Source organism: Nerophis lumbriciformis, linkage group LG11, assembly GCF_033978685.3.
Source record: "Nerophis lumbriciformis linkage group LG11, RoL_Nlum_v2.1, whole genome shotgun sequence".
NCBI lineage: Eukaryota > Metazoa > Chordata > Actinopteri > Syngnathiformes > Syngnathidae > Nerophis > Nerophis lumbriciformis.
In genome coordinates, this window is record NC_084558.2 from 35,853,450 (window position 1) to 35,878,251 (window position 24,802).

Consider the following 24,802-nt stretch of genomic DNA (forward strand, 5'->3'; position numbering starts at 1 on the left):
ACATGTTGCATGTTAAAATATAGCTGTTTTTTCTATTGGGAAGCACTAATTAAGTTGATTCAAATTCATTCAAATGTGGGGTGTTGATTTGAAAAAGTGTTGTTTTGAGTTTGGGTCCCCCGGAGCCTATCCCAGCTGCTTTCGGGCAGAAGGCAGGGCACACCCTGTTTTTAATTATTTTGGGGGGAGCGGTCATTAGTCATAGTTCATTAGGGTCAATTAAAACATTGATTCACTTTGACACTTTGATTCAGTTCTGCATATGACAACTCTAAGTATTGTTTCCACACTCTTTGATTTTAGTTTGAATAATGATTGTTTTTATGATGATGTTTATGATTTTAACATACATTTTGAATAGTCTTATGATTATTTAATTTTAATTTTTCCCCTTTTGTAATTTTCTGTAAAGCACTCTGAATTGCGTTGTGTACGAATTGTGCTCTATAAATGAACGTGTTTTGCCCTACATTTTAGATACCTCTTAAAGGTTTTTTGGCTTTCAGGCTAACTTGTCACTTTCAGTGTGAACTTTAGAGGCAGCTCTAATGTATTTGCCCTCATGTCTAACCACACCGTTAGTGGAAAACCGAAATGTCCACAGCAGGATACATACTGAAAATGATAAGCTCTTTACAATATTGGCCTGGTTTTAATTTAAACACCCTGTTTTCTTTGCAAGGTAATTGAATATATATTGTAATATCATTTGAGCAGTTACAGTCTTTAACGCAATACTATCTCTACTTCTATATCATTGTTGTCTTTGTGTGTGGGACCTACAAAGCCGTTCTCTGCCACGTAGGTGGGTAGTCCGCTAACCAGAGCCCAATGATCTGCTGGAGGACCACTGAAAGACAAGTAAAACAACCATAATAATCAGATTTGGACTCCGCTGAGGGACGTTGTATTGTGCAGGGTGGAATTTTTAGTGATTCCACTCACGGTATGACTTTGATTTCCTCTTTGCCCTCCAGGAGGTAGTCGATTATCTTATAAAAGATGATTTCCTGCATTTTGAAAAAGGTGAACGTAAGAACCTGTGGACCAAATGCAGCAAAGATAGTCTTTAAGAGCACTTTATTACCCTTCCATCTGGCGTTTTAGGTCCTTTATAAGGTTCCACGTCTCCAAGTTTCACCGGCCATTCGTCATAGAATTCCTAACAAGGTAGTATGAGAGATTACTTAAAGCACCATATTTGTAGTCCATGGGTTCTTCTTTAAGACTGACCTTCTCCTTGGTCATGTCCAAGAGGCCCACCGAGTATCTTTCACACAGCAGGTATGTCCTCACGGTGTAGAGAGCTTTGTGGAACTGTCTCTCGATGTCCGTCAACTCTTCAAAAACTTTACTAGCGGACCAAAGAAGGACCTTAGGACAGAGCAATTTAGAATTTAACTTAAAAAAAAGCCACAAATATTTTTGAAGCAGGCGGTAGAAAATGGATGGATGGAGGGTCTACTTCAACTAAATTGTTTTGAGGCCACATTTCCAGAAAACTAAGGACCTGGGGCCTCAGGTATTAAAGGGGAACTGCATTTATTAAGGGCTTCACGGTGGCAGAGGGGTTAGTGCATCTGCCTCACAATACGAAGGTCCTGAGTAGTCTTGGGTTCAATCCCGGGCTCGGGATCTTTCTGTGTGGAGTTTGCATGTTCTCCCCGTGACTGCGTGGGTTCCCTCCGGGTACTCCGGCTTCCTCCCACCTCCAAAGACATGCACCTGGGGATAGGTTGATTGGCAACACTAAATTGGCCCTAGTGTGTGGATGTGAGTGTGAATGTTGTCTGTCTATCTGTGTTGGCCCTGCGATGAGGTGGCGACTTGTCCAGGGTGTACCCCGCCTTCCGCCCGATTGTAGCTGAGATAGGCTCCAGCGCCCCCCGCGACCCCAAAAGGGAATAAGCGGTAGAAAATGGATGGATGGATGGATGCATTTATTTTGGAATTTTGCCTATCGTTCACAATCATTATGAAATATTTTTTTTAAATGCATTCTAAATATTAAATAAATTTACATACTCCATTTACATTTCGTGACTTGAATATTAACCAAGTATTAGTGATATTGTTATTATAAACGCTTACGCAGACGAAAAAATGTATAGCGGCGACGTAATCACTTCCATTTGTCCCTATGTTTACATCATCGAATGGTCTGCTGCTTCCTCGCTTCCCTGCTCCCTGTAAGTTTATTGTAGATCATAAATCATGCATCTCACCTGGAAAGTAGATGGCTGATTTTTATTTACTTTCCCTAAATATCTAAAAGTATTCATATTGTCTCCATGTCATATTATGCTCCTTCCAATGCTGTCATTTTTAGTTGAGAGTTTATATCCAATCAGAATTCAGCTAGCTGATGTTGCCATGCTGTACCAAATCTGCCTGGAGCCTTCAGAATCAACAATGCGGTGTAAGTGAACGGACACATAGAGCTGATAGACACTTGCGATAGCCAATCAGATCACGAGTTGTTGTTAGTAAGGCCTTATAGCTGGCCTAAGGCTGTGATTCCATACTTACTTGGGAGTCCCAAGTGAGTATTCAATCACAAGTTGGGAAAACAGGAAGTGGCACCAGAACCGTACGAGCCATAGAAAGCCACAGAATACTCACCGGTACAATAACCATGAAGATAAAGTGTCTGTCTTACACCTAGTAATCCGTTGTGGACAGACGAAGCTAAGCAATGCAGGTTTAGCGAGTGGTGCGCGCTCCCGCGAAGGAAATACGTTTTTGGCAGGCAATCACATTTTGGCACAACACCAGTGGAGAAATGGTTTGCCCGCCACCTTCCCACAAATCAAAGGACTACGACTGGTTTTGACGGCGTCGGATGGGTTCTACAAATTGGGAGTATTTATTTTTTTTCATGTTTAAATAAATAAATGATAAATGGGTTGTACTTGTATAGCGCTTTTCTACCTTCAAGGTACTCAAAGCGCTTTGACACTACTTCCACATTTACCCATTCACACACACATTCACACACTGATGGAGGGAGCTGCCATGCAAGGCGCTAACCAGCACCCATCAGGAGCAAGGGTGAAGTGTCTTGCTCAGGACACAACGGACATGACGAGGTTGGTACTAGGTGGGGATTGAACCAGGTACCCTCGGGTCGCGCACGGCCATTCTCCCACTGCGCCACGCCGTTTCATTTGTTTTATACAATTATTTTATTTTTGACAGTTTTTGCTGAAGCGGGTTTATTGAATGTTAAATGCGCCGAAAAATGTTGTACACTGTAGGACCAAGTAGGACATCACTGAAGGCCTAGGTGAGAAATGCACAGCCTGCCACTGAATTTGCATATATATATATATATAAGGGGGCGTGCCTATCCAAGCAGAAGTCAGGGATCAATTCCTGGTTGATTACCAGAAAGTGTGTGCCTGTGCATGGATCTGCACACTGTAATACATCTGAATTTGTTCTTGCGTACGCAGTTTTCTGGATTTGAACATAAGTCTTTTTTAGTCCACGCAATTATATGAGGGCCCAGGGGGTTCGACCTCTCCCCTCACTATTACATTATTCCTATTTTTAACATTTCGGAGAACCTACAGTAGACATTGAATTTAGGTCGATTCATTTTGTCAGAGTTACGGGAGCACCCTGCTGTTTTTGAGGACCGTCTGCCAAAAAGCCAGACAAAGATCGTCTTTATGACAACACTCCTCCAGGACCAGGAGGCGTGTGGGTCTGATCACAGCTGACTCTTCTCACCCTGGACACAAACTATTCTCCCCTCTCCCCTCATACAGGAGACTACGGTCCATCCAGACCCACACCTCCCGCCACCTGAACAGTTTTTTCCCCTCGGCCATCAGGCATATGAACAATATATATATATATATAGCTCAGTTACAGCTCTTGTTATTCTATTCTGTGTTATATGTGTTATATGTTGCAAGATTGCACCAAGTAAAATTCCTAGTTTGTGAACCCGTTCTCAAACAATGGTAATAAAAACTCTTCTGATTCTGATTCTGATTCTGAATCTCTAGTGTTTTTTTGAATCTGCTTGAAAAAATGGGAGTCTCTCACAACTTTTTTGAACTGAACCCTCGAGCAGCCCGTTGAATAGCCCAAATGATGAAAAAAAGAGGACCTAAAATCATACTTGCCAACCTTGAGACCTCCGATTTCGGGAGGTGGGGGCGTGGTCGGGGGCGGGGCGTGGTCGGGGGTGGGGCAGGGCGTGGTTGGGGGCGTGGTTAAGAGGGGAGGAGTATATTGACAGCTAGAATTCACCAAGTCAAGTATTTCATACACATACATACATACATACATATATACATATATATATATATATATATATATATATATATATATATATATATATATATATATATATATATATATATATATATATATATCCTGAAAATATGCAAACAAAACTGTGTTTAGATAATTGATACTTCAAACTTGCATAAATAGATATTAAGGAATATAACATAACTTGGCTTCTGAGAGTTTCAAAATGTAATGAATAAAATGCTAAAGTTGTTGATAAACAAGCAATTATTTTAATAATTAAATATGGTCATTTTAAATGAATTATTATGATAATTTAAAATCAATTATTTCAAATATGTTTATTTTAATGTATAATTCTATGGCTGGATGTAATAAGGAGTCACGAAAAAATACAAACAAAAATACAATTAATTTTGATGTTTTTAGCAAAATAAAAAAAATTAAAAATTTATTTAGTTTTTGTTTTTTTTGAATTAATAAATATATATATTTTTAGGTAAAATAAACAAAATAATACAATTTACTGTATCTCTAGTCTGGATGATTTAGTTCTTGTCACCCTGTTGTCCTCCCGTCATGAAAAAAGGCTGTCCTCACTCAGGTCCGCATGGAGCTGGAGGGGGCGTGGCTTCCAGCTCCGGCTGAAAATCGGGAGATTTTCGGGAGAATATTTGTCCCGGGAGGTTTTCGGGAGAGGCGCTGAATTTCGGGAGTCTCCCGGAAAATTCGGGAGGGTTGGCAAGTATGCCTAAAATGGAACCTTGAGGAACACCACTGGTATGAGTAACTTCCAAAAAGGAGAGGACTTAGAAGGGAGCCTAGAGGAACGCCCAAGTTATGTAAGTCACAAGTCTAGACCCCAGTGTTCTACATTATATTGCCAAAAGTATTCGGCCACCTGATATGAACTTGAAGTGCCATCCCATTCCTAACCCATAGGGTTCAATATGATGTCGGTCCAGCTATTACAGCTTCAACTCTTCTGGGAAGACTGTCCACAAGGTTGTGGAGTGTGTTTATAGGAATTTTCAACCATTCTTCCAAAAGCGCATTGGAAGACTGATGTTGGTCGAGAAGGCCCGGCTCTCAGTCTTCGTTCTAATTCATCCCAAAGGTGTTCTATTGGGTTCAGGTCAGGACTCCGTGCAGGCCAGTCAAGTTCATCCCCATCTGACTCTGTCATCTGATTCTGATCATTTGGATGGGTGGCCAAATACTTTTGGCAATATAGTGTATGTTTGCTAACAATTTTAAAATGTCATTGCAAGGACCTGCCAATGTGTTTACAGTGGTCCAAGTTCCTCTATACAACAGAGACACGTTAGTGTTTTTAGGAATTTGCTACACAAATGTTTTTGAACTCAACTCGGGTGCGGGTATGGGTTCATTCCCCAGCCAGATTTGGCCCTAGTGCCACCAGTTGAATAGCAGTGTGTTTACAGTACCTGACTCCTTCTGGACTCCACGTTGAACATGTAGTTGGTGTGATGCTGCAGGGCGATGACTTGAGCAAAGGTCATGTACTTGTGGAAGAGCTGAGGACAACGACAGACGGATTAGGGATGACACTGAAAACTAAGAAACAAAACATTTGGTAGATAATGTCTCTGTTTCTTGACGATGCCCTATTTCTAAAAGCAACACGGGTCAAATCTTCACTGCCAATTTAGTTCCTATGTACTCTGTTGTTCCCCAACGTTGTGGGCAAGGTTCCCTCTAATTTTTCATGTGTGTGAGCAAACGCAAAAACTCCGTGAGCATTCAGTGGAGCCCATGTGAGCAACATCAGACGTGCACACTGTGGCTACACCAGCAACACACCTGTTCCAAACCTGACTAAATAAGAAGCTTAATCTCCATCCATCCATTAATTTTCTACCGCTTGTCCCTTTCGGGGTCACGGGGGGTGCTGAAGCCTATCTCAGCTGCATTCGGACGGAAGGTGGTGTACACCCTGGACAAGTCTCCACCTCATCGCAGGGCCAACTCAGATAGACAGACAACATTCTCTTATTATTATAATCAAATGACAGGAGTCATTTCCATGAGATTCCATTTCTAATATAAGTGTTTAGGTCCACTTACAATAACAATAACAAAAAATATTGTTTTTCATTAACTGTGTACTTGTATTGTTTGTCTGGGTGGAGGTCTTGCTTTGGAAATCATTTGTACCCCTTTCAGACATTGCATTTAGTTCCCATTAAAACATTCACATGATGCACAATGAGATGTAAGTAGGGGATCATGTGTACATTCCTGCAACTTCCTGTTTGTAAAAAATATATTTTTATTAGTATTTATTTAATATAGTAACAGCATTTCATGATTAATATTTATAAATTAAGATTCCTAATAAATGACACTAGAATAAGCATTTGATTGGTAAATCATAGTGTAACGACCTGGAATTACACTTTGTGTGTGGTGTTGGAGTTGTCCGTCTTTTTGTGTGACGCATCACTGGCTAAGTGCCATATGTGCATGTGTTGGCGCAAGTGAGAAAGAGCGAGCGGCTGCTGTTGATATAACAAAGTTGCTTTTGGTCTGGTTTGTACTGCAGAAAATGACCACTTTTGCTAGATATCATTTTTTTTACTAATGTTTTGGTGATGTGTTTATGGCCGACAATAAAGAGTTTTGCTCAGTAAAGTGATCGATGGAATTCATGTCCTCAAAGCGTCTCGACAGACGTTACAATATTTGAACAATGATGACGAAAACTGTTTTCTCTGTCGTGTCCGTGTGTCGAAAATTGTTATGCGCTTATTTTTTTATTTGATTTTGTGCGTGGCATAGACTTGCCGTGCGCAGAGGACGCTTGAGCAGTGCGCAATTGCAAAGGCGCGCACCTTAGAGGGAACGTTGGTTGTGGGGCGCCATCTTTATCACTGGACAAGCAAGCCTCATCATAATTAAAGCCAGTGATGTATATCAAGATGCATTTCAGCAACTAGTAGTGATCCCATACCGCCACGATCTGGGATTCCATCATCCATGGTCGCCCCACAGAGTAGTGCTTATCAGAAACTATGGCGTCTTAACCTCAACCTCAATCCAACTCTTCATCCTGCCATGATCAACACAACCGCCAGACTTGCAGCGAGTCCTGTTGCCGTCCCACAGCAGTGTGTGACTCCGGACTGTTTTCCAACGTTCTAAAACGTCCAGAGGAATTACCCACCAAACACAATGTTTAGGTGGTGTACGCAGCTTTACCGCTTCATCTTCCGGGGTGAAGTGAGCCGCACCGATCTTGTTGAGCGCCGTGACGACCCCAAGGCACTCTTTGTCGGCCACCAGCGGGAAGGTGAGCATGCATTTGGTCTTGTAGCCCGTCTGCTTGTCCACAAAGTCGCAGAACTTTTTATTCTGCAGAGGGAGAACACCCAGTTTACACACACACACACACACACGTCGTCCATTTAATCCTGTGTGGTTTAATTAACAGCAACCCCGTTCACATTCACCACGGCAGATTTATTTCTGCTCTGAAATGAATATTGTCTGGAGTGTTATTTTTTTTTGTTTTACGTAAACAAACACTGAATAGTTTGTTTTGTCTGTGTTCAAACTTGATGACAGTCAACACGAACAATGAGATAGCAGTCTTTAATTATTATTTTTTTTTACATTCGAGTGCTTCTGATTGTCAAATTCAAATAATAATAAATGATAGCACGGGGGTAGTAATCCCTCTTTGCTGCTTTATTCATTACAAATTGAGCTTCCATATTGTTTGGGTAAATAAATAAATTAAACGATTTGAGGACGCTTTTAGAGGCAAGCTGCCTCTTTATATCCCGTTTAAGAGCATTAGCGACACAAACACACTCTTCATTAGGTACACTTGCACAATCAGATTCAATACAAGAGCTCCAAGAATATACCTCCACCAAGGCTTATTAAACATCCTTTTGATCCATTAGTCATTTTATTGAGAGTATAAATGAGATAATCATTAAAATTGAAAGCGATGTTCCTTGGGTTATTATCTCACTGTCTGCAATTAGTTCTGGTATCACACTTGTGATATTAAGAGTATCAGGATGGAGCTATCGTATAATAAGAAATACTGACAACCACATTATATTTCACCCATTTATATCAATACAACATATTTATCTAAAAACACGCACATAATCAAGTCAGATCAGATACAAGAGCTTTAACTTTTAAAGGGTGGCTATCTTACAGTTTGCAGTAGTTATAACCAGTGGATCAGTACCAGTATCAAGATACCAATAGTCTGATACTGATCGTTTATCTTTTGTTTTTTTTGTTTTTTACTGTTGTATACATTATTTTATAGACTGTTTTTCTACCCTGTAAAGCATCTCTGAGTTTTTGAAAATATCTCTAGAAATACAATTATTGTTATTATTCAGATTCAGTTTCAGTTTATTTCGAACATGCATACTATACAATGTAATGCATCACACAATTCCATTTGTATCATTACAGCATGTCCGAAAAGGAGTAGAAAGAAGCAGAGCTTATTTAATCCTACCCCTTTTCATACCATTGCAATTTTATCCAATTTCCCTGTTCTCTGTAACAGAACAGTGAACAAATAAATAATAAATAAATAATATATCATAGTAAGCATACAAATATTAAATACATAAATAATCTTTGTCTCAATAAAAAAAATAAAAAATAAAAAAGGGGGAAAAAAAGGGTTCAAGATGTTCATCATAATTCTTGTTCTATGTACTTTGTGAACACTTGTAGTTTGAACATTCTCTTAAAGTGAATCATATTGGTGCTTTGTTTGATTTCTTTGCTTAATCCGTTCCATAATTTAATTCCACATACTGATATACTAAAGGTTTTAAGTGTTGTACGAGCATACAAATGTTTTAAATGAGATTCTCCTCTTTTGTTGAGAAGAATTGTTGTACATTCTTGGGTAGCAGGTTATAGTTTGCTTTGTGTATAATTTAGGTGTTTGCAAATGCACCACATCTTTTTATTATTATCATCATTATTATCATAACAAATCAATATATTGGGATAAATACAGAGGATCACATAGGATTTTTTCAGAGCATCGACAATATAATGATATGAATATTTTGTCCCAGATAGAAACTACTTGCTGGAGGTAACAACAATGAACCTATTGATTAATTCATACCAACAGTATCATGATACCAATAGTATTACCACACTGAGAGTGTTGTGATACCAAGTAAATTGTCGATAATGTGTGACAATATTCCATCCACTACATTATATCACAATAAAGTAGGGATGTCCGATAATGGCTTTTTGCCGATATCCGATATTCCGATATTGTCCAACTCTTTAATTACCGATACCGATATCAACCGATATATACAGTCGTGGAATTAACACATTATTATGCCTAATTTGGACAACCAGGTATGGTGAAGATAAGGTACTTAAAAAATAAATAAATAAATAAAATAAGATAAATAAATTAAAAACATTTTCTTGATTACAAAAGAATGTAAAAAAATATAAAAACAGTTACATAGAAACTAGTAATTAATGTAAATTAGTCAAATTAACTGTTAAAGGTTAGTACTATTAGTGGACCAAAAGCACGCACAATCATGTGTGCATACGGACTGTATCCCTTGCAGACTGTATTGATATATATTGACATATAATGTAGGAACCAGAATATTAATAACAGAAAGAAACAACCCTTTTGTGTGAATGAGTGCACTAATTGTAAGTGTATCTTGTGTTTTTTATGTTGATTTAATTAAAAGACAAAAAAGCAAAACAAAAAATTATACCGATAATAAAAAACCGATACCGATAATTCCCGATATTTTAACGCATTTATCGGCATCTCTACAATAAAGGTATTTAGACTAAAAATACGTCCTTGTCTGAGGTAACAATAATAACATTGGAGCATCACTTCTCACCTGAGACACATCGGGGACATTTTGGGGCTTTTTGGTATTTGCAGTGAATCCGACAATGCCCATCTCCAGGGGGATCACAATCTCAGTCTGGGGGTGGACCAAGTTGGCCTCGTATTTGGACGTCGGGTTCACGTCGAAGAGGCAACTGGCGAGCTCGGGCGTGCCGTTCCTGGAGCGGCACAGGTAAAAGCTGACCCTGTCGGCTTGCAGGATGAGGGCCAGCCTCTGCAGCACCTTGTGGATGGACTCCTCCACCGGGCCCTGCTTCTCCATCTCCTGCACCAGCTCGAAGACGATGGCGGCCTCTTGCACCGAGTTGACATCCTTGAAGGAGGCGGTGTCCGTCACCTGGACGGCGGCGGAGAAAGCGGCTGACAAGGCTTCCGCCCGCAGCTTCTTGTCGAAGTACTCTTTGGCGAACTGCGGGTTGTTCTCCAGATACTTCTCCACGCTGTCTTTATCGGCCATTTTGCAACTCTTGCAAGCGTCTTCCTACAGGAGCATCACTCGCAGAGGGAAGTTTGACGAAAATAAAGCGTCCTACAGGGCTGAGTGCATCCTCCTGCGCGCTCCCTAAAGAGTCACTGACGGTGTCCCAGGACGCACTGAGGCTTAGAGGCTGAAAGGATCAAAGTGGCAGCTAATTAATGTGACGTCATGCTAATAAAAGCCCTGCTTTAAGCGTCCTTAACCCAGCAAATCCCAGCGCTGATCATTTTGTAACCTGCCTGTGTGAAGGAGGATGCAGGAGGGAGTCAGCGCAGGTGTGACGCATCCATGGGGCGATGACATGGACACTAAAGCATGGGCTGTGCAACAGGGAGGGGCCATCGGGACAGTTCAAGCTAAAGACTACCGTATTTTTTGGAGTATAAGTCGCTCCGGAGTATAAGTCGCACTGGCTGAAAATACATAATAAAGAAGGAAAAAAACATATATAAGTCGCACTGGAGTATAAGTCGCATTTTTGTGGGAAATTTATTTGATAAAACCCAACACCAAGAATAGACATTTGAAAGGCAATTTAAAATAAATAAAGAATAGTGAACAACAGGCTGAATAAGTGTACGTTATATGAGGCATAAATAACCAACTGAGAATGTGCCTGGTATGTTAACGTAACATATTATGGTAAGAGTCATTCAAATAACTATAACATATAGAACATGCTATACGTTTACCAAACAATCTGTCACTCCTAATCGCTAAATCCCATGAAATCTTATACTTCTAGTCTCTTACGTGAATGAGCTAAATAATATTATTTGATATTTTACGGTAATGCGTTAATAATTTCACACATAAGTCGCTCCTGAGTATAAGTCGCACCCCCGGCCAAACTATGAAAAAAACTGCGACTTAAAGTCCGAAAAATACGGTACTTTAAAAATTGCTGTATCTTAGTAAAACTCAGTACTGTTTTCTGAATATATATATTCCGTTTTATTGGAGGCCAATAATTAGTCTTATGCTACTGAGGCCTCAGTGACAATTAGCCATGCATTTTTTTTTTTTGAGTCAAGCCTATGTTACTAAAGCATCAGACTTTATTACTGAGGCCCCAGTAGTATCTTCTGCGTTTTTAGTTTTAGCATTAGCATCACCTCCATTGACTTAACATTGCGCTATTTTTAGAATTAGGTCTAGAGCAGTGTTTTTAAAATTTTTTTGAGGCAAGTCACATTTTTTTCATTAAAAAAATACGCAGGCACAACACCAGCAGAAAACGTTAAAAAAGGAAACTCCACCAGGTCGCCGTGCCTTATTTTTAGTTTGTTGGTGTTTTCCTGTGTATAGTGCTTGAGTACTTGTCTTGCGCTGTTATTTTGGTGGCCCTTCTTGTTTTTTTTTAGCAGTTTCATGTCTTCCTTTGAGCGCTATTCCCCGCACCTGCTTTGTGTTAGCAAGCAAGACTATTTAAGTTGTTGCTATCCTTCTTTGTGTGGACATTGTTGCTTGTCATGTCATGTACGGATGTACTTTGTGGACGCCGTAAGTTTTTGCTGTCGTCCTGCATTCTGTTTCTGTTTACTTTGTAGCCAGTTCAGTTTTTGTTAGAATAATTATGTGTATATTATAACACAACTCTTATGCTTAAGGGCCGTTGCTATTAGAGATGTCGGCTGATAAATGCTTTAAAATGTAATATTGGAAATTATCGGTATCGTTTTTATTATTATTGGTATCGTTTTTTTTTTTTTTAATTAAACCAACATAAAAAACACAAGATACACTTACAGTGTAGTGCACCAACTTACAGTGTAGTGCACCAACCCAAAAAACCTCCCTCTCCCATTTACACTCATTCACACAAAAGGGTTGTTTCTTTCTGTTATTAATATTCTGGTTCCTACATTATATATCAATATATATCAATACAGTCTGCAAGGGATACAGTCCGTAAGCACACATGATTGTGCGTGCTGCTGGTCCACTAATAGTACTAACCTTTAACATTTAATTTTACTCATTTTCATTAATTACTAGTTTCTATGTAACTGTTTTTATATTTATATTTTGTACTTTCTTTTTTATTCAAGAAAATGTTTAATTTATTTATCTTATTTTATTTTATTAATATTTAAAAAAAGGACCTTATCTTCACCATAACTGGTTGTCCAAATTAGGCATAATAATGTGTTAATTCCACGACTGTATATATCAGTATTGGTTGATATCGGTATCGGTTGATATCGATATCGGTAATTAAAGAGTTGGACAATATCGGAATATCGGATATTGGCAAAAAGCCATTATCGGACATCCCTAGTTGCTATAGTTATTATCAATTGTGCTGACGTTGTACTTTTTCTATCTGTGCAAAGCCAGTCTCGTATCAGCGTTTGTTTCCAGAATCGGCCTGCCGACTACCGAGGCCGAACATCGAGTGCCGTGACGCAGACAGAGCAGAGACAGGGCGATATCACGAGTATCAGCACATTTGCATTTCTTGATAGTCATTTATTGTGTCTAACTGGGGCTGCTGAAATTACCCCACCTCCTTCAGCAGCAGCTTCAGTGATGTAACCAGGGACCTCCCAAATAAATACAAATGCACGTGGGCTGAACTTTAGAACGTAGTTTGGATCTGTAACTAGAGTACAGCCCAAATAACGTCTCTCCTCAATTTAGCAAAATTTAACTCTGTCTCTGCATGATTCCTTGCTTCTGGTCTATTTAATAGATGTCATCAGTGTTTGAACCTGACAGTTTTACTTTCGTTTTGCATAGCCATCCCTATGCTTCATTGCCTTTTTCTTTCCCTTTTGTTCATTTTTGGTTTAAGCATTACATACCTTTTTACCTGCACGCTGCCTCCCGCTGTCGTCCGCATATTGGGATCACAACAAACCATCCTTGTCTCACCCGACACATTACGACTTTTACAGAGCAATTTACTACCTGCTGCCTCCTACTGACATGGAAGAGTATTACGTGGTTACCCAGCCGAGCTATACACAGCACACACACTATGGAACGGCACAGTATTTGCAGATTATAATTATTTATTTGCAAAAAATATTTTTGGGACCAATTAGGTGAAGTTACATAGTTTCCCACGGCACAGCAGAAAATATCTCACGGCACACCAATGTGCCGTGGCACAGTGGTTGAAAAACACTGGTCTAGAGCAGGGGTCGGGAACCTTTTTGGCTGAGAGAGCCATGAAAGCCAAATATTGTAAAATGTATTTCCGTGAGAGCCATATAATATTTTTTAACACTGAATACAACTAAATGCCTGCATTTTTAAGTAAGACCAACATTTTTAGAGTATAATAAGTCTCTTATTCTTTTTAATAACATTGTTATTCTGAAGCTAACCAAAAATAAATAAAGTACTTCTTACCATTAATGCGACTTCCTGAACAGGTGCGGTAGAAAACGGATGGATGGATTAAAATGCATGAGAATATTTTATATTTTGAACGTTATTTTTAAGAATAGGATTTCAAGCGGAATTATTCATTACTTATCGTGTTAAGCAATGTCAGCTAAGATTTATCTGAGAGCCAAATGCAGTCATCAAAAGAGCCACATCTGGCTCTAGAGCCATAGGTCTATATTACAAGCTTTAGCATTAATAGGTTTATTGAACTTGATGCTGATGATGTGTTGGGGTGTGTATGCTACTAAACGTGAATGGTGCAAGACGATGTGTAGAACTAACAATGTAAATGTTACCAGAGTTTGTTGTAAGAGCGTGTTGGATGAGTCCTTCGTCAGACCAGAGGGGCAAGGCGAGAAGGCAGTCCGTGGGCAAGCAAGTGGTCGGGGGCTGGAGAGAGGCAACGAGGTCCGTGTCCAAGCAGGGGTCGAGGACCAAGGGAGGCAGTCCGGAATCCAGAGGGAAGTCGAGGCACACAACTCGATCACGGGAAACAGAGGGAACACTGCGGGGAGCACAGAGGACATAAGACACGTGCGCAGGGAAGGCACAGAGAGAGCAAGTACGCAGAGGGAAGCAAGAGACGGGATGCTTACTATGAAGAGTGAACTACGTTCTGGCACTGGATCTTCGGGTCCGCTGGTCTTCATGCTGTCTGTCCTCATCAGACCCACGTGCGCTGATTGGTGATTGCCTGCAGTTTTGCAGGCGCGTGGCCGCGATGCGGGAAGAGCGAGCAGGGGCGTGTCCCGGCGCGCTTCTAGCAGATGACATGCGGGATTGCGCGTGCGCCGTGACAGTTACGCCACTAAGGCCTCATTAAAATGATGTTAGCTAACTTCTACAGATGCATTACTAGCTTTGGCATTAGCATCAGCTTCATTTAGTTAACAATTTGCTAAGGACTCATTCGAATCATGTTAGCTAACTTCTACAAATACATTACTAGCTTTAACATTAGCATCACCTCCATTTAGTTAACATTACACTACTTAAGCCTTAATAGAATTATGTTAGCAAACATCTACAGATATATTACAAGCTTGAGCATTAGCATCAGCTCCGTTGAAACAAAACTTTCGCTACTAAGACCTAATTAGAATTATATTAGCTAACTTCTATAGATATTTTACCAGCTTTAACATTAGCATCACCTCTATTTAGTTAACATTATGCTACTAAGACCCCATATAATTATGTTAGCTAACTTCTACAGCTATATTACTAGATTTAGCATTAGCATCACCTCCGCCTTATTAGAATTATGTTAGCGATCGTCTAGAATGATATTACAAGCTTTAGCATTAGCATCACCTCCATTGAAACTAACGTTACGCTACTAAGGCCTCATTAAAATGACGTTAGCGCACTTCTACAGCTATATTACCAGCTTTAACATTAGCATTACGTCCATTTAGTTAAAATTACACTACTTAAGCCTTAATAGAATTATGTTAGCAAACATCTACAGATACATTACAAGCTTTAGCATTAGCATCAGCTCTATTGAAACTAAAATGTTGTTACTAAGACCTAATTACAATTATATCAGCTAACTTCTATAGATATTTTAACCAGATTTAACATTAGCATCACCTCTACTTAGTTAACATTAAGCTACTAAGACCCCATACAATTATGTTAGCTAACTTTTACGGCTATATTACTAGCTTTAGCATTAGCATCTGCTCCATTGAAACTAACATTACGCTACTAAAGCCTTATTAGAATTATGTTAGCGATCGTCTAGAATTATATTACAAGCTTTAGCATTAGCATCACCTCCATTGAAACTAACGTTACGCTACTAAGGCCTCATTAAAATGACGTTAGCGAACTTCTACAGCTACATTACCAGCTTTAACATTAGCATTACGTCCATTTAGTTAAAATTACACTACTTAAGCCTTAATAGAATTATGTTAGCAAACATCTACAGATATATTACAAGCTTTAGCATTAGCATCAGCTCCATTGAAACTAAAATGTTGTTACTAAAACCTAATTACAATTATATTAGCTAACTTCTATAGATATTTTACCAGCTTTAACATTAGCATCACCTCTATTTAGTTAACATTATGCTACTAAGACCCCATAGAATTGTGTTAGCTAACTTCTACAGCTATATTACAAGCTTTAGCATTAGCATCAGCTCCATTGAAACAAACATTACGCTACTAAGGCCTCATTAAAATGACGTTAGCAAACTTCTACAGCTACATTACCAGCTTTAACATTAGCATTACGTCCATTTAGTTAAAATTACACTACTTAAGCCTTAATACAATTACGTGAGCAAACATCTACAGATATATTACAAGCTTGAGCATTAGCATCAGCTCCATTGAAACAAAAAATTCGCTCATAAGACTTAATTAGAATTATATCAGCTAACTTCTATAGATATTTTACCAGCTTTAACATTAGCATCACCTCTATTTAGTTAACATTATGGATGCTACTAAGACCCCATAAAATTATGTTAGCTAACTTCTACAGCTATATTACTAGATTTAGCATTAGCACCTCCTCCATTGACTTAACATTACGCTACTAAGGCCTTATTTGAAATATGTTAGCTAATTTTTTTTACAGATATATTACTAGCTTTATTATTAACAATACCTCCATTGAGTTAACTTTATGCTACAACAGCCTTATTAGAATTGTGTTAGCTAACTTCTACAGCTATATTAGAGTTTTAGCATTAGCACCTCCTCCATTGACTTAACATTACGCTACGAAGGCCTTATTTGAAATATGTTAGCTGTTTTTTTACAGCTATATTACTAGCTTTAATATTGACAATACCTCCATTTAGTTAACATTATGCTACTAAGGCCTTGTTATAATTGTGTTAGCTAACTTCTACAGCTATATTAGAGCTTTAGCATTAGCACCACTTCCATTGAGTTAACTACATGCTACTGAAGGTATGTTAGCATTAGCATAGTCCTGATTGAGTAAAAACTATGCACACCAATCCAGGTAAACCCTAGTCATTGTGTTGTTGTTTTTTTGCATTTTACCATTTATAACCCACTGATGAAAAGATTGGACTGAGTTTCCCAGAGGCTATGAGGATAATTCAGTAATACTCTCTAATTACAGACAAACATGGTTGCGCAGGCAAATCTAATTTAGCATTTGGAGAACTTTCAATAAAGTGTCATTTATGTGCGGTAGACATTTTGAAATGATTAAGCATTTAAAAACACAGCCAACACATTTTTTTGAGCATTTAACCCATTAAGGACCAGTTTGTGGTGCATATTTTGCCGCATATGTTACTAGAACGTGGAAGGAAGCACCTAGTTAGGCTGTCGGCCATTGTTCACTGTAGCGTAGCCTTCCCCTGTAATCAAATCATCTGTCCTCAGGGTGGAAATTGACCAACTAATGGGACTTTGGGCGTCTGAGACCTAAACAAAGATGGCGTGCTATTATTAACTGCTCTACGTCTGCTTTTAGCCGCTGGCTGCCTGGCAAGACAAGCAAGAGGCCCTCTGCAGTGTAAGTAGGCGGCATTAAGCCCGGGAGATCCAACTAAAAGATGTGGGCGGTGCGAGGACGAGTACATTAGAGCTGCCTCGGAAGTTCACACTTCGGGTGACAAGTTAGCCTGAAAGCCAAAAAAAAAAACCTTTAAGAGATGATTAAAATTCAATCACACATGTGACCTAAAAAATATCTGCTATTCACAGCTGCTGATCAAATATCACCCATTCATATTTTGGTTAATATTTCAAAACTAGTTCACTGAGAAGTATACATGGAATTCTGGAGATTAATTCAGATTAATCGATTCACACTTGTGAATTTTGATTAATTATGATTAAATGCTGTAAATTACATAATAAAAAAAACAACACCCTTTTTGACACAACTACAACATTATTGTCAGAATGTCACAAACGGACATTTTTTCAAATGTTTGTCTTGAATGTACATCAGTGGTTCTTAACCTGGGTTCGATCGAACCCTAGGGGTTCGGTGAGTCGGCCTCAGGGGTTCGGCGGAGGTCAAAACACACTCGACTCATCGTGTAAATAAAAACGTCTCCCTATCGGCGTATTACGGATACGGCAACAGCAGAAGTCACACTGATTTGCAGGTGTGTAATTTGTTGTTAACTACATGCTACTCGAAGACTTCTATGGAAATGCAAGAACCGAGACTCAGATTTCCCTCGCCCGGACGCGGGTCACCGGGGCCCCCCTCCGGAGCCAGGCCCGGAGTTGGGGCACGATGGCGAGCGCCTGGTGGCCGGGCCTGTCCCCATGGGGCCCGGCCGGGCACAGCCCGAAGAGGCAACGTGGGTCCCCCCTCCAATGGGCTCACCACCCATAGCAGGGGCCATAGAGGTCGGGTGCAATGTGAGCTGGGCGGTAGCCGAAGGCAGGGCACTTGGCGGTCCGATCCTCGGCTACAGAAGCTAGCTCTTGGGACGTGGAACGTCACCTCGCTGGGGGGGAAGGAGCCTGAGCTAGTGCGCGAGGTAGAGAAGTTCCGGTTGGATATAGTCGGACTCACCTCGACGCACAGCAAGGGCTCTGGAACCAGTTCTCTCGAGAGGGGCTGGACTCTCTTCCACTCTGGCGTTGCCAGCAGTGAGAGGCGACGGGCTGGGGTGGCAATTCTTGTTGCCCCCCGGCTCAGAGCCTGCATGTTGGAGTTCAACCCGGTGGACGAGAGGGTAGCTTCCCTCCGCCTTCGGGTGGGGGGACGGGTCCTGACTGTTGTTTGCGCTTACGCGCCAAACAGCAGCTCAGAGTACCCACCCTTTTTGGATTCACTCGAGGGAGTACTTGAGAGTGCTCCCCCGGGTGATTCCCTCGTTCTACTGGGGGACTTCAACGCTCATATTGGCAACGACAGTGAAACCTGGAGAGGCGTGATTGGGAAGAATGGCCGCCCGGATCTGAACCCAAGTGGTGTTTTGTTATTGGACTTTTGTGCCCGTCACGGATTGTCCATAACGAACACCATGTTCAAGCATAAGGGTGTCCATATGTGCACTTGGCACCAGGACACCCTAGGCCGCAGTTCTATGATCGACTTTGTAGTTGTGTCATCGGATTTGCGGCCTCATGTTTTGGACACTCGGGTGAAGAGAGGGGCGGAGCTTTCTACCGATCACCACCTGGTGGTGAGTTGGCTGCGATGGTGGGGGAGGATGCCGGACAGACCTGGCAGGCCCAAACGCATTGTGAGGGTTTGCTGGGAACGTCTGGCAGAGTCTCCTGTCAGAGAGAGTTTCAATTCCCACCTCCGGAAGAACTTTGAACATGTCACGAGGGAGGTGCTGGACATTGAGTCCGAGTGGACCATGTTCCGCACCTCTATTGTCGAGGCGGCTGATTGGAGCTGTGGCCGCAAGGTAGTTGGTGCCTGTCGTGGCGGTAATCCTAGAACCCGTTGGTGGACACCGGCGGTGAGGGATGCCGTCAAGCTGAAGAAGGAGTCCTATCGGGTTCTTTTGGCTCATGGGACTCCTGAGGCAGCGGACAGGTACCGACAGGCCAAGCGGTGTGCGGCTTCAGCGGTCGCGGAGGCAAAAACTCGGACATGGGAGGAGTTCGAGGAAGCCATGGAAAACGACTTCAGGACGGCTTCGAAGCGATTCTGGACCACCATCCACCGCCTCAGGAAGGGGAAGCAGTGCACTACCAACACCGTGTATGGTGCGGATGGTGTTCTGCTGACCTCGACTGCGGAAGTTGTGGATCGGTGGAGGGAATACTTCGAAGACCTCCTCAATCCCACCAACACGTCTTCCTATGAGGAAGCAGTGCCTGAGGAATCTGTGGTGGGCTCTCCTATTTCTGGGGCTGAGGTTGCTGAGGTAGTTAAAAAGCTCCTCGGTGGCAAGGCCCCGGGGGTGGATGAGATCCGCCCGGAGTTCCTTAAGGCTCTGGATGCTGTAGGGCTGTCTTGGTTGACAAGACTCTGCAGCATCGCGTGGACATCGGGGGCAGTACCTCTGGATTGGCAGACCGGGGTGGTGGTTCCTCTCTTTAAAAAGGGGAACCGGAGGGTGTGTTCTAACTATCGTGGGATCACACTCCTCAGCCTTCCCGGTAAGGTCTATTCAGGTGTACTGGAGAGGAGGCTACGCCGGATAGTCGAACCTCGGATTCAGGAGGAACAGTGTAGTTTTCGTCCTGGTCGTGGAACTGTGGACCAGCTCTATACTCTCGGCAGGGTCCTTGAGGGTGCATGGGAGTTTGCCCAACCAGTCTACATGTGCTTTGTGGACTTGGAGAAGGCATTCGACCGTGTCCCTCGGGAAGTCCTGTGGGGAGTGCTCAGAGAGTATGGGGTTTCGGACTGTCTGATTGTGGCGGTCCGCTCCCTGTATGATCAGTGTCAGAGCTTGGTTCGCATTGCCGGCAGTAAGTCGGACACGTTTCCAGTGAGGGTTGGACTCCGCCAAGGCTGCCCTTTGTCACCGATTCTGTTCATAACTTTTATGGACAGAATTTCTAGGCGCAGTCAAGGCGTTGAGGGGATCCGGTTTGGTGGCTGCAGGATTAGGTCTCTGCTTTTTGCAGATGATTTGGTCCTGATGGCTTCATCTGGCCAGGATCTTCAGCTCTCACTGGATCGGTTCGCAGTTGAGTGTGAAGCGACTGGGATGAGAATCAGCACCTCCAAGTCCGAGTCCATGGTTCTCGCCCGGAAAAGGGTGGAGTGCCATCTCCGGGTTGGGGAGGAGATCTTGCCCCAAGTGGAGGAGTTCAAGTACCTCGGAGTCTTGTTCACGAGTGGGGGAAGAGTGGATCGTGAGATCGACAGGCGGATCGGTGCGGCGTCTTCAGTAATGCGGACGCTGTATCGATCCGTTGTGGTGAAGAAGGAGCTGAGCCGGAAGGCAAAGCTCTCAATTTACCGGTCGATCTACGTTCCCATCCTCACCTATGGTCATGAGCTTTGGGTTATGACCGAAAGGACAAGATCACGGGTACAAGCGGCCGAAATGAGTTTCCTCCGCCGGGTGGCGGGGCTCTCCCTTAGAGATAGGGTGAGAAGCTCTGTCATCCGGGGGGAGCTCAAAGTAAAGCCGCTGCTCCTCCGCATCGAGAGGAGCCAGATGAGGTGGTTCGGGCATCTGGTCAGGATGCCACCCGAGCGCCTCCCTAAGGAGGTGTTTAGGGCATGTCCGACCGATAGGAGGCCACGAGGAAGACCCAGGACACGTTGGGAAGACTATGTCTCCCGGCTGGCCTGGGAACGCCTCGGGATCCCCCGGGAGGAGCTGGACGAAGTGGCTGGGGAGAGGGAAGTCTGGGCTTCCCTGCTTAGGCTGCTGCCCCCGCGACCCGACCTCGGATAAGCGGAAGAAGATGGATGGATGGATGGATAATTTGTTGTGAGTTTATGTGCTGTGTTGGTTTTGTTGTTTGAACAAGGTGATGTTCATGCACGGTTCATTTTGGGCACCAGTAAAAAAAACATGGTAACACTTTAGTACGGGGAATATATTCACCATTAATTTGTTGCTTATTAACATGCAAATTAGTAACATATTGGCTCTTAACTAGTCATTATTAAGTACTTATTAATCATAACCCTAACCCTCTAACCCTGGCCCTAACCCTAACCCTAACCAAATAACTCTAAATTAAGTCTTTGTTACTTAGAATATGTTCCCCTAGTGTCCAAAAAACTCTAAATTAAGTCTTTGTTACTTAGAATATGTTCCCCGTACTAAAGTGTTACCAAAAATATATAACTTTGTCTTGAATTTTATTTTTCACTAAAGAAAGGTTCGGTGAATGCGCATATGAAACTGGTGGGGTTCGGTACCTCCAACAAGGTTAAGAACCACTGATGTACATCATTTATTTTCTCGAAACTTGTTAACAGTTGTATCCAAAGCAAGGGCATCTTGTTTTCATTGAGGGCCACATCGCAGTTATAGCTGAAAATGTAGAGCAGGCTTGGGCAATTATTTTCTCCTCGGGGAGCTAAATTTAGAGGAAAAAAAATGTGTCCGGGGGCCGGAATATCTATATTTAGGAACACTAATACAAAACATCACAATGGTGTCTAAAAGCTAAAAACGTTACGACAGACGGCCTTAAAAAACGGAATGGAATTTTAAATTTTTTTACTGAATGACACACCCAGAATGTACATGAAAAGAAAGAATGTGGGATTTACAATATTAACTATGAACGATAAAACACTGAATATTGACAACATATGAACGTCACACCCCCTCTCGATCGACATATTTTACAATCAAGCGAAACGCAACAAACAGCGAAATATAAACGCGAAGGGTATAAAAAAACCCACCTACAATCTGATATATCTGATACATCACTAAGCTTTAGAACTTTATTGTAAAAATATCCTTCCACGTCTGTCCCTGACAACCCCATTTCAGGCTGGCCACTCTGGAAAAACTCTGTGGAAACGCTCCCCGCCCACACTGCTTGGTGCCTCCTGTGAGCTGCTGTGACTTAGATTACCATAGTAACTAGTATATCATGCAAAAGCGCAGATTCCAACCATTGAAATACTTTGTATAGTTCAAGACTTACGGTCATTTGAAAACATCACTGCACATCATAATGGCAGCTACAGTTTCGCTCTTAAAGATCTAAAAAAATTATTTGGGAATGTCCGGCGGGCCAGATTGAAAAGCTTAACGGGCCGCATTAATTTGCCCAGGTCTGATTTAAAGGGTTGCTTGTAACAGTGAGTGAATAATATATGAATTTGAGTATGCATTTGATTTTTATATGTGTTGTTTACCTATAGGTAAAAATAAATAACAAATGATAATAATAAATAATGTAATTATTTTTTATTTTACAGTAAAAAAAAATGGCAAAACAGTCACCAGAATTTTACTGTAAAATATACAATGTTTTTTTTTTTTTAAATGGAAAAACAGTAGCGCTGTTTTTTTTTTAAATAAGAAAAATGGCAGGGTCGTCACCAGAATTTTACTGTGAAATGTACGCTGTATTTAAAAAATTTTTTTTTTACAACATATTGCTGCAGATGGAAAAACAGTATGTCTGTTTTCTTGTAATCGGGATGCTGGCACGGTCACTCTCTCAAAATTATGTACAGAAAATGACATGAAGGCAAAACTAAAAATAAAATAATCACAAAAGTAATCATAATTCAAAATAAAATGTATGTAATTTCATGCAGTACAATACATATGTTTTTTTTCCTGTGAAACTGGAAAAAGACAATATATTTGGTAGGAAAATAAAATGTACTTTATTGACGTGTATTATTTCCAGGCCATATAAATTGATGTGGCGGGCCAGATCTGGCCCCTGGGCCTAGAGTTTGACACCTGTGTTGTAAAGTAAAGAAGCACAGAGCGAGCAAAATACATTGCCAGATTAATCCGTTACTATACATGTTTAATGCAATGTTTTGTCGTTAATTGCATGAGTTAATGTGTCAAATTTGACAGCTCTAATATAAATATAAATATACATGTGTTGAAGGAATTCATTATTTTTTAATGCTAGCTCCACTTATTGCTGGCATACTTATACACTTGATCAAATTGATATATTGATTTGCCCATCGTATTTCTGTTCTCATTATGAAAATGATCAGTTTTAAAGACACACACAGTACATGACACGAGGGTGCGAGGTGTTCATGAGCAGCAACGTGGGTCAGCACAGGGCCCGTTGCCATGGAAACCTGAGTCAACGTCTGCTTTTCGAGAGGAGGCGTGAGATGGCAAGGTGGTCACACATTAATTATATTTCCTTTGCTTCAAACAATCACACTATAAAAAAAAAAAAATCGTAGACGTGACCCCGAAAATTGACAGCTGCTTGGTGAGTTTTATTAAACAAAATATGAACCTGTGGAGGAAGACAGCGTTTTTACACGCACAATACAAATATGTGTGTGTGTGTATATATATATATATATATATATATTTATATATATATATATATATACATAGCAAGGCACCCTCACAGAAAACAGTGTGAAATTCTGCTGCTTGCTTTGAATGGGAAAATGTAGCGCCATCTGTTGGACAAGTTTAAATTAAAAGGCAGTAGTCCAAAAAGAAAGCTTTATTTGATTAACTCATTTAAATATGTCAAACGTGTTTTATTAAATCTAAGGTCATCAATTATTGATTACCGTATTTTCCGGACTATAAGGCGCACTTAAAATCCTTTTTTTTCTCCTCAAAACTCGACAGTGGGCCTTACAACCCGGTGCGCCTAATGTCCGGAATAATTCTGGTTGTGCTTACCGACCTCAAGGCAATTTTTATTTGGTACATGGTGCAATGATAAGTGTGACCAGTAGATGGAAGTCAAACATAAGAGATACGTGTAGACTGCACTATGATGGCAATATGACTCAAGTAAACAACACCAACATTGTATATGTTCCATTGAAAATATAGACCATTACACACGGCGCTCAAAAATCCATCAAAATGTTTTAGTACGACTTTGGTAAGCTATGAAGCCGCACCGCTTGATGGATTGTACTGTGCTTCAACATACGAGTATTATTATGGTATGTGTGTAAGGTAAGACATATTATCTGGCGTTTTGTTTCGCAATATTATACAAAAGCAACTTTTCTTATCTTCTGGTACCTGCTGATCTGTATTTGGGATCTGCATAAGAAAAATTGTGCGCCTCTGCTTTTGTAGTCCATGCCGATGCCGTAGTCCATAAGCTTCTTCTTTTTCCTCTATCTTCTTGTTATGGAACATTCAT

General features: G+C 41.1%; 1 protein-coding gene across 1 annotated transcript in view; it reads right to left on the bottom strand.

The window, feature by feature from the left end:
• Positions 1-10,761, bottom strand: part of pde6c (phosphodiesterase 6C, cGMP-specific, cone, alpha prime) — a 31,209-nt gene extending 20,448 nt beyond the window's left edge. The window contains exons 1-7 of the mRNA XM_061966736.2: positions 10,176-10,761; positions 7,489-7,641; positions 5,715-5,804; positions 1,234-1,374; positions 1,088-1,162; positions 946-1,010; positions 784-850 (exon numbers count right to left, since the gene is read on the bottom strand). Of these exons, the coding sequence (XP_061822720.1) occupies positions 784-850; positions 946-1,010; positions 1,088-1,162; positions 1,234-1,374; positions 5,715-5,804; positions 7,489-7,641; positions 10,176-10,643 (1,059 nt within the window). The 5' untranslated portion in view covers positions 10,644-10,761. The remainder of the gene's footprint in view (positions 1-783; positions 851-945; positions 1,011-1,087; positions 1,163-1,233; positions 1,375-5,714; positions 5,805-7,488; positions 7,642-10,175) is intronic.
• Positions 10,762-24,802: the final 14,041 nt, after the last annotated feature.